Source organism: Carcharodon carcharias, chromosome 3 (genome assembly GCF_017639515.1).
Source record: "Carcharodon carcharias isolate sCarCar2 chromosome 3, sCarCar2.pri, whole genome shotgun sequence".
NCBI lineage: Eukaryota > Metazoa > Chordata > Chondrichthyes > Lamniformes > Lamnidae > Carcharodon > Carcharodon carcharias.
The window spans coordinates 125,915,703-125,930,882 of NC_054469.1; the positions used below are offsets into that span (position 1 = coordinate 125,915,703).

Here is a 15,180-nt window from a genome sequence, read left to right on the forward strand (position 1 = left end):
CTATATCTATATATCTCTGTGCTTTTCATTATCTCAGTCTCAATATGCTTCTGTAGTTCTCAGTCTGTGGGTCTCTCTTCAGGACAGATTGATGTGGACTCCCAGCACATTACGGAGGTCTTAACTGACTAGTTTGCATTGGTCTTTACTGCTGTAGACTCTGTTACCATTAAACCTATATGTATTTAACATTAAAGTTCTTTTAATGTTTGAGTAAATGCAGGTCTAATCTTGGAGACAACAGGGATCTCAAAGCATACTGAACTGCTAGTCCAGGCAGCATTTGTCCAAGGTTACTCAAAAATATGGGAACTCTGCTAGGCAAGGCCCTTTCTCATATGTTTTACGGTTCATTGGAGTCCATGATTGTTCCGAAGGATTGGAGGGAGGCACACTTTCTATGTATATTCAGAAAGGGTAACAAGTCGGAACTGGAAAATTATACTAGACTTCATGTCAGTCTCAGGAAATTTGTTAGAAGGATTATATGGAGATATTCTGTACAACCATCAGTACAGAATTCTTTTAACAACTAACTGGAAGTGAAAACTAGCCGCTCTGTCTGTTCTATTATTATAGGCCTTTCTTTTTGCTTCTAATGTATTCCAATAACTTTTCAGCAGTCCTGGCCTACAGCATTCATGCAGGTCTAATTTTCATTTATTCACCGCCTCCATCTTTTACTTAAAAGATCGAGTACATGTGAAACCCACACACAGAGTAACAATTACAGCCCTTCCTTTAAACCTTATGCAGCATTACTTCACAAAAACAACGCCTTTGGTTTAAAATATAATGATCGTGGATGCCCAAACTAAGAGGCTGACTGGAAAGATAAAAGAAATGTAGCATGCTTTTCAGTCTTGTACCTGCTTAGTTAAATTCAGCCATTACATTTTGAAGCTGCAAAGTGATTGAACCCCTTTACATACTCCGAGCACACAGAGGGTTCAGACTAAATACTGCTCAGCTTTTCCATAGTATTTTTGTTTTTGCACAGACCAGATTAGCTGTGCATTTACAAATGCCAGTTACATGCTGTTTGCTCCTCCTGACACACAATCCTCTGTGTCCTTGGCTGCTTGCAAATCACTGTCCTCTATAATCTTGATTGCTCCCTATCCATAAGACCATAAGATATAGGAGCAGAAATTAGGCCCTTCAGCCATTGAGTCTGCTCCACCATTCAATCATGGCTGATAAGTTTCTCAACCCCATTCTCCCGCCTTCTCCCCGTAACCTTTGGTCCTTACCAATCAAGAACCTATCTATCTCGGTCTTAAATACACTCAATGACATGGCCTCCACAGCCTTCGATGGCAATGAATTCCATAGATTTACCACTCTCTGCTTAAAGAACTTTCTCCTCATCTCTGTTCTAAAAGGTCTTCCTTTTACTCTAAGGCTGTGCCCTTGGGTCCTAGTTTCTCCTACTAATGGAAACATCTTCCCCACGCACACTCTATCCAGGCCTTTCAGTATTCTGCAAGTTTCAATCAAATCCCCCTCATCCTTCTAAACTCCATCGAGTATAGATCCAGAGTCCTCAAACGTTCCTCATATGTTAAGCCTTTCATTCCTGGGATCATTTTTGTGAACCTCCTCTGCGCCCTCTCCAGGGCCAGCACATCCTTCCTGAAATGCGGGGCCCAAAATTGCTCACAATATTCTAAATGTGGTCTAACCAGAGCCTTACAAAGCCTCAGCAGCACATCCCAGCTTTTATATTCTAGTCCTCTCGAAATAAATGCCAACATTGCATTTGCCTTCCTAACTACCGACTCAACCTGCAAGTTAACCTTAAGAGAATCCTGGACTAGGACTCCCAAGTCCCTTTGCACTCCAGATTTCTGAATTCTCTCCCCATTTAGAAAATAGCCTATGCCTCTATTCTTCCTGCCAAAGTGCATGACCTCACACTTCCCCACGTTGTATTCTATCTGCCACTTCTTTGCCCATTCTCCTAACCTGTCCAAATCCTTCTGCAGCCTCCCAGCCTCCCCATTGCTACCTGTCCCTCCACCTATCTTTGTATCATCTGCAAACTTAGCCAGGATGCCCTCAGTTTCTTCATTTAGATCATTAATGTATAAAGTGAAAAGTTGTGGTCCTAACACTGACCCCTGCGGAACTCCACTAGTCATCGGCCATCATCCTGAGAAGGACCCCCTTATCCCCACTCTTTGCTTCCTGCCAGACAGCCAATCTTGTATCCGTGCTAGTACTTGCCTCTAAAACCATGGGCTCTTATCTTACTGAGCAGCCTCCTGTGCGGCGCCTTGTCAAAGGCCTTCTGGAAGTCCAAGTAGATAATATCCATTGGCTCTCCTTTGTCCACCTACTCGTTACCTCCTCAAAGAATTCTAACAGATTTGTCAGGCATGACCTCCACTTGATGAAACCATGCTGACTTTGCCCTATTTTACCATGTACTTCCAAGTATTCTGAAATCTCATCCTTAATAATGGACTCTAAAATCTTACCAACGACCGAGGTCAGGCTAATCGGCCTGTAATTTCCCGTCTTTTGCCTCACTCCCTTCTTAAACAGGGGGTTACATTAGCGATTTTCTAGTCCTCTGGGACCCTCCCTGACTCCAGTGATTCCTGAAAGATCACCACTAATGCCTCCACTATCTCTTCAGCTATCTCCTTCAGAACTCTGGGGTGTAATCCGTCTGGTCTAGGTGATTTATCCACCTTCAGACCTTTCAGTTTTCCTAGCACCTTCTCCTTGGTAATGGCCACCATACTCACCTCTGCCCCCTGACTCTCTTGAAGTTTGGGGATGTTATTCGTGTCTTCCACCCTGAAGTCTGACACAAAGTACCTATTCAGTTCCTCTGCCATTTCTTTGTTCCCCACTACTACTTCTCCAGGGTTATTTTCCAGTGGCCCAATGTCCACTTTTGCCTCTCTCTTACCCTTTATATATCTAAAAAAAACTCTTAAAATCTTATTTTATATTATTGGCTGGTTTACCCTCATATTTAATCTTCTCCCTCCTTATTTCTTTTTTAGTTGTCCTCTGTTGGTCTTTGTAGGCGTCCCAATCCCCTGGTTTCCCACTGCTCTTCGCCACATTGTATGCTTTCTCTTCAGCTTTTATGCTGTCCCTGACTTCCCTTGTCAGCCATGGTTGCCTCATCCTCCCTTTAGTATGCTTCTTCTTCCTAGGGATGAATTTTTGCTGTTCTCCCAAATCACTCCCAGAAACTCCTGCCATTGCTGTTCCACTGTCTTTCCTGCTAGGCTCATCTCCCAGTCAATTCTGGCCAGCTCCTCCCTCATGCCTCTGTAGTTACCTTTATTCAACTGTAATACCGCTACATCTGATTCCAGCTTTTTCCTCACAAATTCCAGGGTAAATTCTATCATATTATGGGCACTTCCTCCTAAGAGTTCCTTCACCTTAAGCTCTCTCATCAAATCTGCCTCATTACACATCACTAAATCTGGAATTGCCTGTTCCCTAGTGGGCTCCACCACAAGATGCTCCAAAAAGCCATCTCGTAGACATTCCACAAATTGCTTTTCTTGGGATCCACTACCAACCTGATTTTCCCAGTCTACCTGCATATTGAAATCCCCCATGATCACTGTAACCTTGCCTTTCTTACACACCTTTTCTATCTCCTGGTGTATCTTGTGCCCCACATCCTGACTACTGTTCAGAGGCCTGTACATAACTCCCATTATAGCTTTTTTTATCTTTGCAGTTCCTCAACTCTACCCACACAGATTCTACATTTTCTGACCCTACATAATTTCTTGCTATCAATTTAATTTCATTTCTTACTAACAAAGCAACCCCACCCTCTCTGCCAACCTGCCTATCTTTTCGATAGGATGTATATCCTTGGATATTTAGTTCCCAGTCCTGATCCCCTTGCAGCTATGTCTCTGTGATGCCCACCACATCATACCTGCCAATTTCAATCTGCGCCACAAGCTCATTTACCTTACTTCGTATACTGCGTGCATTCAGATACACCTTCAGTCCTGTATTTCCCATCCCCTTTCTCATTGTCATCCCTTTATCTGATGTGCTTGAAGTTAGATTCCTAGTCCTTTCCAAACATTCTGTCTTATTTTGTGTTTTGGATACTTTAATAGCCTTTTCTGGGCTCTCCTTTCTTTTCAGTTTTTTCATAATTTTCTATGAAGTTGAATCCACACCCCCCCCAACACCCACCACCCCCCCACCCCCCCCACCCCACCCGCCCACCACACGCTAACCTTCTGCTTTGTTTCCCATTAATCATACTTCTTGGAGTTTTACTCTTCCCTACCCCCCCACCCCACCTTCTAGTTTAAAGTCCTGTTGCCCACCCTATTTACCCTATTCGCTAGAATATTGGTCCCAGATCGGTTCAGGTGGAGACCGTCCCAATGGTACAGATCCCTCCTGTTCCAAAACAGATACTAGTGCCCGACAAAATGGAACGCCTCTTTCCCGCACCACTCCTTTAGCCACGTGTTTACTTCCCTTATTCTCGCGTCCCTATGCCAATTTGCACGTGGCTCGGGTAGTAATCTGAAGATTATAACCCTTGAGGACCTGTTCTTTAATTTAGTTCCTAGTTCCTGATAATCCCCAAACAGGTCCTCTTTCCTAGTCTTACCTATGTTATTTGTCCCAACGTGGACCACATCAATTGGATTCCCCCCCCCCCCTCCCTCTCCAATATCTTTTCAAACCGGTCAGAGATGTCCCTCACCCTGGCACCAGGCAGGCAACATACCATGTGAGACTCTCGATCCTGCTTACAAAGGAAGCTATCAATTCCCTTAATTATAGAATCCCCTACAACTACCACTTGTCTTTTTCCTCCTCCCTCTTGAATAGCCTCCTGTGCCACGGTGCCGTGGTCATCCTCCCTACAGCCCTATTCTTCATCCACAGAGGGAGCAAGTACCTCGTACTTGTTGGACAAGGTGAAGAGCTGAGGCTCCTCTGTTCCTGAACACAGGATCCCTCTACCTACCTCACTTGCAGTCACACCCTGCTGACCCTGAGCACTGACCAAACTTGAGGTACTTAATCTTCCAGGTGTGACCGCCTCCTGAAACAAAGCATCCAGGTAACTCTCCCCCTCACGGATGTGCCGCAGCATCCGGAGCTCAGACTCCAGATCATCAATTCTGAGCCGGAGTTCCTCCAGCAACCAACATTTGTTGCAGATGTGGTCACTGCAGCTCGCAATGAGATCTGCCAGCTCCCACATCATACAGCTACAGCACATCACCTGCCCAGCCATCTCAACTTAGATAATTAAATTATTAATTAGCTTTGCAGTTTTTTTTTCCAAATTTGGTGATTTGCTACCAACCAATCAGGTCACAGCTTTCCTGTGATATCACTTTTTCAGTTTTTGGCTTCAGTTACTCTGTGCCCCGAGGTCACCGCTCTGGTGCTCCTCCCTCCGAATCTGCTCCAAGGATTTACTCACCAATCAGCTGCTTTTTCTTTAAAATCCACTTTCAGAAGAGTGTCCCTCGCAGGTCTGGTGCACTCCTGAAGGCAGTGCCTCTTCCTCTCTCTTTTTTTAGGTTTGAGGTGGAGGGAGGGATGGAAACACCACAGCAATGTAATGTTTGGGGTTATTCCGTTCTTTGACAGTGGGTCATCCTCAATTCCCTCCTGAGTCACATTTGTCTGCGGTGACTTCTCCCAGAATGCTTCAATCACTTCTCACCAGCGCCTTCTGTTGGATGCTCATCCTCCTGTTGAGTGCAAGAGTCCTTCTCCTCGATTTCCTCCTGAGTTGCGGTGGCTGTGGTGACTTCTCCCAGAATGCTTCAGTCACTTCTCACCAGTGCCCTCTGTTGAATGCTCTTCCTCCTGTTGAACGCAAGAGTACTTCTCCTTGATTCCCTCCTGAGTCACGATGTCTGCAGTGACTTCTCCCAGAATGCTTCAATCACTTCTCACCAGTGCCCACTGTTGGATACTCTTCCTCCTGTTGAATGCAAGAGTCCTTCCCCTCAATTCCCTCCTGAGTCAAGGTGGCTGCAGTGACTTCTCCCAGAATGCTTCAGTCCATTGTGCTCTTTATTCTTGCCTTCTCCCAACCTGCTCTCTTCCATGTTAAGACATAGAAATAGGAGCAGGAGCAGACCATATGGTTCATTGAGCTGCTCCGCCATTCAGTACAATCATAGCTGATCTTTGGCTGCAACTCCAATTTCCCACCCACTCCCCATATCCCTTAATTCCCTGAGACCCCAAATATCTGTCTATACTAGCCTTACATGTATACAATGATGGAGCATCCACAACCTTCTGGGGCAGAGAATTCTAAAGATTGACAATACTTTGATTGAAGAAATGTCTCCTCACCACTTCCTAAATGATCAGCTTCATATCCTGATCTGTGCCCCATGTTTGAGATTCCCTGATCAACAGAAATAATCTCTCAGCATCCACCCTATAAATCTACCCCTTAGAATTTTGTAGCTTATAATGAGATCGCCTCTCATTCTTCTAAACTCCAAAGAATATTCGCCCAATTTACTCAGTATCTCATCATAGGACAACCCTCTCTTCCCAGGGACCAATTTAGTGAACCTTCGCTGTACTGCCTGCGATGCAAGTATGTCCTTTCTGAAATGTGGAGACCAAAATTGCACACAGTACTCCAGATGCGATCTCATCAAAAGCCTGTACAGCTTCTGGTTGTTTCCAACCCAGCATCTCTGTGCTGTTGACTTACTTTCTTCCATTTCGTTACAATTGTTTTTCACAGAATCACAGAATTGTTATGGTGCAGAAGGAGGCCATTCGGCCCATTGTATCTACAGCGGCTCTCTGAATAAGCATTATGCCTTAGTGCCATTCTCCTGTGTTTATTCAGACTCGTTGTGAGAAGAAGCTTTTTCTCACATTACATTTGCTTCATTTGCAAATCACTTTAAATCTGTGCCCTCTCGTTCTCGATCCCTTTATGGGCAGAATTTTACAGCCCCGTTTCAGCGGGGGCAGGGCCATAAAATGCAGCAAGACATTCTCAACTTCATTGGCTTTGGCAGGAACGTAACATCCCACTGCTGTAAAATTTCACCCTATGAGTGGGAACAGTTTCTCCCTATCAACTGTATCCAGCTCCCTCATGATTTTGAACACCTCTATCAAATCTCCTCTTAGCCTTCTCATCTCCAAGGAGAATAGTCCCAGCCTCTCCAATCTATCTTTATAACTGAAGTTTCTCATTCCTAGAACTTTTCTTGTAAACCGCTTCTGCACTCTCTCCAATGCGTTCACATCCATTCTATAATATAGAACTGCACACAATACTACAGCTGTGGTCTAACCAGTGTCTTACATAAGCTCAGCATAACCTCCCTGCTCTTGTACTCTATGCCCCTATTAATAAAGCCCAGGACACTGTATGCTTTATTAACAGCTCTCTGAAGTTCCTGAAGGCGCTGACTCTCACTGGGAGACAGTCCCGGAAGGTGCTGACTCTCACTTTGGGACAGTTCCTGAATGTGCTGACTCTCACTGGGGTACAGTTCCTGAAGGTGCTGACTCTCACTGGGGGAACAGTTCCTGAAGATGCTGACTCTCAGTGGTGGCCAGTTCCTGAAGGTGCTGACTCACACTGGGGGAAGTGTTCCTGAAAGTGCTGAGTCTCACTGGGAGACATTTCCTGAAGGTGCTGTCTCTCACTGTCCTGCCACCGTAAAGGATCTATGCACATATACACCCAAGTCCCTCTGCTCCTGCACCTCCTTAAGAATAGTACTCCTTATTTTATATTGGTTTTGGATTTCCATGGGATTTACACTTTGCAAGTGCTTGTTCCCTCACTAATGAGAAAGCAACACAAAGAGCAACTTGTACTAAAGCTTAAAGTCCACAAAATTGAAATTGTCAAGCTAGCATTGCAGAAATATCAGCCGGTCAGTTCCATGGGGGTGGCCAGATGAAATCAAGTGCCCCTCAGGCTTCCCTGTGATTGACGCCCCTGATAGCAGAAGTCAGGCCTGCCATGAGCTAACGGCCGCTTCACTGCTGCCAACATCAACAAGAAGTGTTGTGGCTGATAGCGTCAATACACCCATCAGAGGCTCAGGATCATCTTGGCACCCCAGACAAAAAGGTGAGTGAAGGTGGGATGTGGGTCATGGGATCGGAGGCAAGGGCCTTGTGGTGACTTTTAGCGGCCACCTCTGTTTGTGACCAAGGGACCTGTCATTCAAAAGTGGAGAAAAAAGAGTCAGTGTTAATGTTGTTAATATTTTCTGGCTGTCTGGAGATGTTTGCCTTTGTCTTAACATGAATGTGTTCAAAAATGACTTGACATGATATCATTTAGACACAAGCGCCCAAACTCTGTTTGTACACAGGAAATGACTAAATAACTTTTCTGGTTACATCAACCCATCAAGAAATACAATACCTAATGTAAGAAAATGAAAACATTCCATGTTTGTTGGAATACCATGGAAAGCCATACATCCGCCCGCCACATTCCCCTCCCTCCCACCCCTCATCCCCATTGAATTCCTGTGCTGCCACTGATTGTGGTGGGCTCAGGGATAATGGGATTGGCTCATTAACGAGCCTAAGTGACATCCTACCACAGCCAGCTGGGAATTGCACGTCAACCCCTTCTAGCCTCTGACCTAATCAGGGGAGGTTCTGCAGTTGCCAGGAGACTGTCACAGGCCCTCTCCCGTGATTATGTGGGTCCAGCCACCATTTTTCCCATCGTGATGGGCTGCATTAAATCCAGCTATTCCTCTCTGTTCTGTACATTTCTCAACATCTCTATGGCTCTCATGTTATTTTATAGATATATTTTGCCACAATGTTTTGCCTTTATTGAAGCCACTGGTTGTCAGCCAGTGTGTAATGAAGCAGGAGTACACATCAAGTTAATGGGGATGGGTTCAACAACAGCAATTTGGACTAAAAATGGACAACAGACTGAGGCTGGGAGGTGTGGCAATTCATTAAAAATAGGGTGCAGGTAGTCTGAGAGTGAAAGGACAGTCTGAGACTCATGCCAGGGACTGGTTGCAGAGTAGATGACCTTGTAGAGCCTGCGGCCTTTGAGTAGTGATGGGTTTAAACCTACCAACACTTCTGGATGGGCATGTGTGGTGGGAAGCATTAGAATGAGAATAAGAGCTGGTTCAGTTTTCCTTTTTTGTTTGGTGGAGGAGAATGTGGGGGAGGGAAGGGGGAGGGGAAGTTCTATGTAAGATGGAGAAATAGTAATAGAAAGACATCACACTAATGTTTTTCTAACATTGAACCCATGGACTAGGGAAATATGTGAGCATCAACATTACTTGTCACTGCTGTCCAGGTCAGATGCAGTGGTGTCTTGAACAACACCCTGCCATCTAAGTGGCACAAAACCTTCCTGTTTGCTCTTAAATGCTCCAGCTGCTGTATTTGAGAAGCAAGGTGCTCTTGCCTGAGAAATGCTGATGTACGAAATACACCCAACTACAATCTGAATTAAACTGAGTAGAATGACACTTTTCTTTAAGGGGGCATTCGCTCTTCAAATGGGTGACAGAAATCCCATCTTCCAACTGCACTGCAGAAATATGTAATCAGCTTGCCAATAAAATATAAATGAGACGTGGTTGTCAAAATGGTGCTGGTCTTAAAGTGATCATATAGGGCGGTTGGCTTGATTGCTGCCTGTTGTTAAAATCGGGCCCGGTGGAGGATAGACTGCAACATGACTTTGCCTTTTATAAATTCATTCAATTTTTTGATTATTAATAACAATTTCTTTTCAAAAGGGTCCAAAGGACATTCCAGCAAATGAACAAACATAAGTGAAGAAATCTTTTTAAATCTTAAGACATTAAAAGCAATATCCAGAAACAGGTCAAAACTTCAGCAGTTTATTCATTTAGTATCTTGGATGTTCCCAAGTGGTAGCCTGCCTTCAATTAGTGAGGAGCAAGAGTGCAGAGATAGAATAGGTTTTCAAGTTATTACAAATTCCTCCCTATACCAGGTGAATACAGAACGATCAAACAGCAAGCACAAATAATGGACTATTTAATTTTCTTGGGATCAGGCCTTGATGACTCAAATGGCAAAGTTGGGACTTCCTGCAAAGTGTATTCTTTGAACATTACTAACAAAGACAGGCAACATTACTACTTTCTAACAGGGAATGTAGCAACTCCATACTCCATTTTAGTCTAAAATTTCACAGATGTCCGAAAGCATTTTACAACCAATGAATTAGTACAGTCACTATTCTAAAATACTCAAAAGCGCATTCACATATACCAAAACACCATTGGACTCTAGACTAGGTAGATACATTGTTGCTAGGGCTTTCTTCAAGTTGCTCCTGCTCTGCAACCATTACTACACTGAAATTGCAGCTGAAACTTAATTTATGCATGCAAATCCCACACAAGAGACTTCAGCACAAGGTTTATGCTGACATGCAACTTCTCTTTCTTCTTCCAATTTGTGTTACCAAAGTTAAGCTTTGCGTGGAATAAATCTGTTTTTCCCCATTAATGTTCCTCAGTCTGCCTCAGAGTAGCATTCTCCATTTCAGTGATCTGACTTGTTTTGCACTTACTAAACAAACCAACCATTCTGCAGGTTGGTTGAATGGGATACGTTTATTCTATAGACTTGTACCCACTAAGAATTGAGACTACCCAAAACAATTTCACATAAAAAGAGAAGACTTCCACCACATTAATGAAGACTGGCTTTCACCCAGTCAAGGTGAAAAGGGAATAACTGTGCCTAATCCATTACACAATCCTGTTACTCACTCTTTTAACATGGTAATAAAAAAAACGCAATAAAATGGGCTGATATCATCTTGCACTTGTTACGGACAGGAGGAGGATTAATTTAAACAGCCCTAATTTTTCCTCTCACTACCTGTACGTAAACAGAAATGTGATTTTGTGATTTTTGATTTTCCCCTTTATAAGTGGTGGTGCATCTTCCTCAACCCTTCAGTTTAGAGTGATCAAATCCTCTATTAATAACCCCACCTCCCACCACTTCTCCTGGGCTTTGGAGGGAGGATGTATTTTGCCAGATCTGAAATCTTGAGAGGTTTATTAGAGGAGTCAGGGTCACTTTTGTACTTGCAGACATACTGGGCAGGATTTTCCCCCCATCGGGGGCAAAGTTGAAATGCGGGTGCACGGAGGTGCGCACCCGATCAGTACCCCTGATCAGTACCACTGTCACATGAGCTGGGATATGTCCATAATTTTTTTAAAACTTTAATTAAATTTTTAAAAACCTACATGAAACCTCATCCCGCCTGTGGATGAGGTTTCATGCTTTATCTAATGCCCGCCAGGGCTCCTTGCCTGCCCGCCAACCTTAAGGTTGGACGGGCAGGTCCACTAATTAGCTAAATGACTCTGTCAATGGTCTCAATTGGCCATTGATAGGTCGGCGGGTGCACAGTTGATTTTGCCAAACCCCTGCCTACCTGAAAATTTAAATGGGGTGCAGTGATGTCGGGAGTTCTGCCCGATGTCACCACGCGTAATTTGACACGTCAGCGAGAGAGCCCCGCCCCCTGCCAGGAAAATCTTGCCCACTGGCTCCATTGGCCAAAACGCTGCCTTAGAAACATAAAGGCTGTTGGCGCATTTCATTGGAATTTGATTTTTTTGCAGTCACAGAGGGCATTTGTGCCTCTTTAAAAATAAGAAGGTCCCTGCTGGTTTTCTGAAGGCTAGAAATTCCTCTGGTATGGGTCATAGCTAGTCAGGCATGTCAGGGTAATGCCTTTGTCTATGCTTAAAATAAAATAGGTTGACATAGGTACATACATTTTTTTCTTCCTGTCTTTTGGATGGGACACACAATTAATCAACTTCCCCTAACCTTATTTTTTTCCTTCAATTCACCATGGTGCCTAACATGTTGGTAGGGCTCACAGCTTACAAAGAGGCTAGTTAAGATTCTGCAATTCCCTACTCCAAATCTGTTTTCAAGATGAGTCCACAAGTTGTTGTAAAATAAGCTAGATAGTTATTTTAAAAAAGAGGAATATTGAAGGATATGGGAAGTGTGCAGGGGAGTGGGGTTAAACTAGGTAGCTGGTAGAGCAAAATGGTGGCACAGACATGCCGGATCAAATTATCTGTTACTATGATATAACATTGGGCAGAATCTTACAGCCTTCCCTGTGATGGGTTTTTTGGCAGCGGACATTTATTCAGGCACAAAGCTGGTGGGTAGGGACCCTGCCACCTTCCCACCTCCAGTCCGATTAAGTCCATTGCAGAAAGCCTCATGGACAGCCTTCCTGTCAATTGACATCCTTTAAGTGGGCAATTAATGCCATGGCTGCTGGTGTTAACCCAGGGGCAGGCAGGGGACTTGCCATGAGGGGAGCATGACAAACAAGCCCTGGTATATTTGTTTGCATGCTCCGAGAGAGTGTCCCTTATTCAAAGGCTGTGCTTTATCAAGGGACCCTGCATTGGGATGGGCTGCAAAAAGCCACTGCCCTGGCCTTGATGCTGGCCCCACCTTCCCAACTACTCCCTTCCTGCCACTCACCTGTGCCTGTGTTCTCCTCCAACCCAACAATTTGAGGCCTCAGGTGAGTTTAGTACCAGCAGCAGCCACGGTGTCCTTTGTGGAGCTGCAGACTACAGAAGAGCTGCCAGCTTCTGATTGCCTGGCAGTTCTCGGTGGTCAGGACTTCTGCCCCAGGGTCTGTTGTAAGGTGGGGTACAATGTACCTTTAAGAGAATGGAAGTGGACTAACCATGTGACAGTACTGACCAATGTACAGCGTTGGCTACTAGTTAGAGCTGGAGGTGGCTGTGGTAGCAAGCAAAGGTTTAGTGCTCTGCCCTCTGTTGCAATAAACAATCACAGTTTGTTCTTATGTCGGTCTCTCTCCATTATTGATACTGAGCATTATCTAACAAGAGGATATGAAGGCGTGCAATTCGAGTTTACTCGACTGGTGAACTCATAGGGCTAAATTTTTCCATCGGCGAGCAGCGGGTTGGGTCCGCTCGCTGACACAAAAATGACGTGGGATGATGTCGGGGGTTCCCGCCCCATTTAAATCTTCAGGAAGATGGGGGCACAGCGAGATCAGCTGCGGGCCCGCTGACCTGTCAATGCACAGTTGAGGCCATTGACAGGATAATTAAAACAATTAAAGGACCCGCCCATCCAACCTTAAGGTTGGTGGGCAGGCCAGGAGCCCCGGTGGGCTTCTGAAAAACATGAAACCTCATCCACCGGCAGGATAAGGTTTCATGTAGGGTTTTAAAAAGTTTATTAAAGTTTCAGTGAAATTTATTAACATGTCCCATCTCGTGTGACATTGTCACATGAGGGGGACATGTTAAGGATTTTTTTATTGTTCTACTTTTAAAGTTTATAAAGCTGTCAGCGATCTCCCTGAGGCAGCACTTAGTCTCAGGGAGATGTGCGCTCTTCCGTGCGCATGTGCAAAAGAGCGCACTCTCATATTTGGGGAATCCCACCCTCCCTGCACATGAAGCGCATAGCACTTCCCAGCGGATGTCACACTGGGCGGGCCCTAATTGGCCCGCCCACTTAAAATGGCGGCGGGGCCTGCTTCTCCAGCGGGGATTGGCTCCCCGCCAGCCAGAGATTGGATCGGGCCCGCCCGCCCAACAGGCAGAAAATTCTGCCCATAGACTCAAGACATAATAGGGTCCTTGACCTCGGTGGAAGGCCTGCTGCTGGCCTGTCAAGTGCCTGACCCTGCCGCTGCCACAGGATTCTGCCAATTATAGGATGTCATAGTTTGCCTTAAATGAATGCAACCGGTTTAAGCACAGCACAGCATATGCCGTGTCATTTTGTGAATGTTTTAAATCCATTAATAATCATCTAATTAATCTTATTTTGTTTCATTGCACGCTAAAATGGATCCATCAATCCTACTATCAGGGTGCTTTTGAAAGCTGGGGCATTGATTCTTTTAGACGGCATTGACAAATTTTTAAATAACATGTCTAAACATTGTGAGAAAAGTGCCAACTTTTTAAAGTTTTATTAACCATCTATTGCAAAATCACGATGTCATTTGCTGCCCCTTCCTACAATATGATCTAAAGCTTTGGGACTATATGAGCCATTAGTCTGACCAATATTTTTCTACCAAGCTGAAGTTCACCAAGATCCTGTCATTACATTACTTTTAAATCACTTGGCATCTTGACTACGACTATTTTTAATTGAGGGAGAAACGTAGTATTGAATATTTACCATGCTATTGACTGACAGACTGATAATGCAGACTGAAGACATTTTTATATTGGAAAAGCACTGACATCCATATGGTCCCTGTATCTACTTTACTGAATAGACTTTTCATAAAAAGTCCATAAAAATCAATAAGGCATGACAGGAACAGCAACAAACATGAATGTCAAAATCAGTGATGAAGTCAAGATTCTGTAGAAAGGACAATCAATAAAAATGACTCCAATTAAGAGCAAGTCTGGTAAGTGACAGAGATGTACAGAGATATAATGCAGCCTTTACTTCAAGTTACAAAAGTTCATTTCAATAAATCTGATAATTTACAGAGAAAATGGCCGTGAAAGCAAACGAGCTAGCCAAAACCCCTACTTGTTCACTAATGCCTTTTCGAGAAGTGAATCTGTCATGCTTGCTCAGTCTGACTTATACATGACGCCAGTCGCAGCCTGAATGATTGACTCAATGCCTTCTAAAGTGGCCAACAAGTCAGTTGGTTGTATAAAATCAACACAAAGCATATACAATTATGGATGGGAAAGCAGTGCAACATTGCCCACATTCTGAGAAAATAAAAAAATATAGAATGTATTCATTTATTCCCTTTCAGTGCTCGAATAATTGAATTCTTTTTTTGGCGGGGGGGTTGCGAGGAAGAGGAATGAAAGCCTATGATGTGCCCTTTTTAATATATTAGACATCAGGTCACATGAAATGTAAAATACCTGCTCAGGGTTGTATTTCACAAGTACACCAGCACCATGGAATTCTTCCAAAACATCCTTAAGTTTCTTTGTGGAGTCTACAAGAAAAGACAAAGTTTAAGTTTTACAAGTTTGTCCTAAGTAAGACAAGACTGAATTTTCACAGAACAATGGGTTTTCTTCAAACTTTACATCACAAAGTTCTGGCATATGTTGAGCAATGCTGAGTCTCCAATGAATAGGCAAG

The 15,180-nt window shown here is 44.1% G+C and overlaps 1 protein-coding gene across 3 annotated transcripts in view; it reads right to left on the reverse strand.

The window, feature by feature from the left end:
* The window catches only part of dgkb (diacylglycerol kinase, beta), a 975,484-nt gene that overhangs the window by 844,818 nt on the left and 115,486 nt on the right, over positions 1 to 15,180 (reverse strand). For all 3 annotated transcript variants that reach the window (XM_041184471.1, XM_041184469.1, XM_041184470.1), the window contains exon 2: positions 14,955 to 15,031. In XM_041184471.1, coding sequence (XP_041040405.1) covers positions 14,955 to 15,031 — 77 coding nt within the window. The remainder of the gene's footprint in view (positions 1 to 14,954; positions 15,032 to 15,180) is intronic.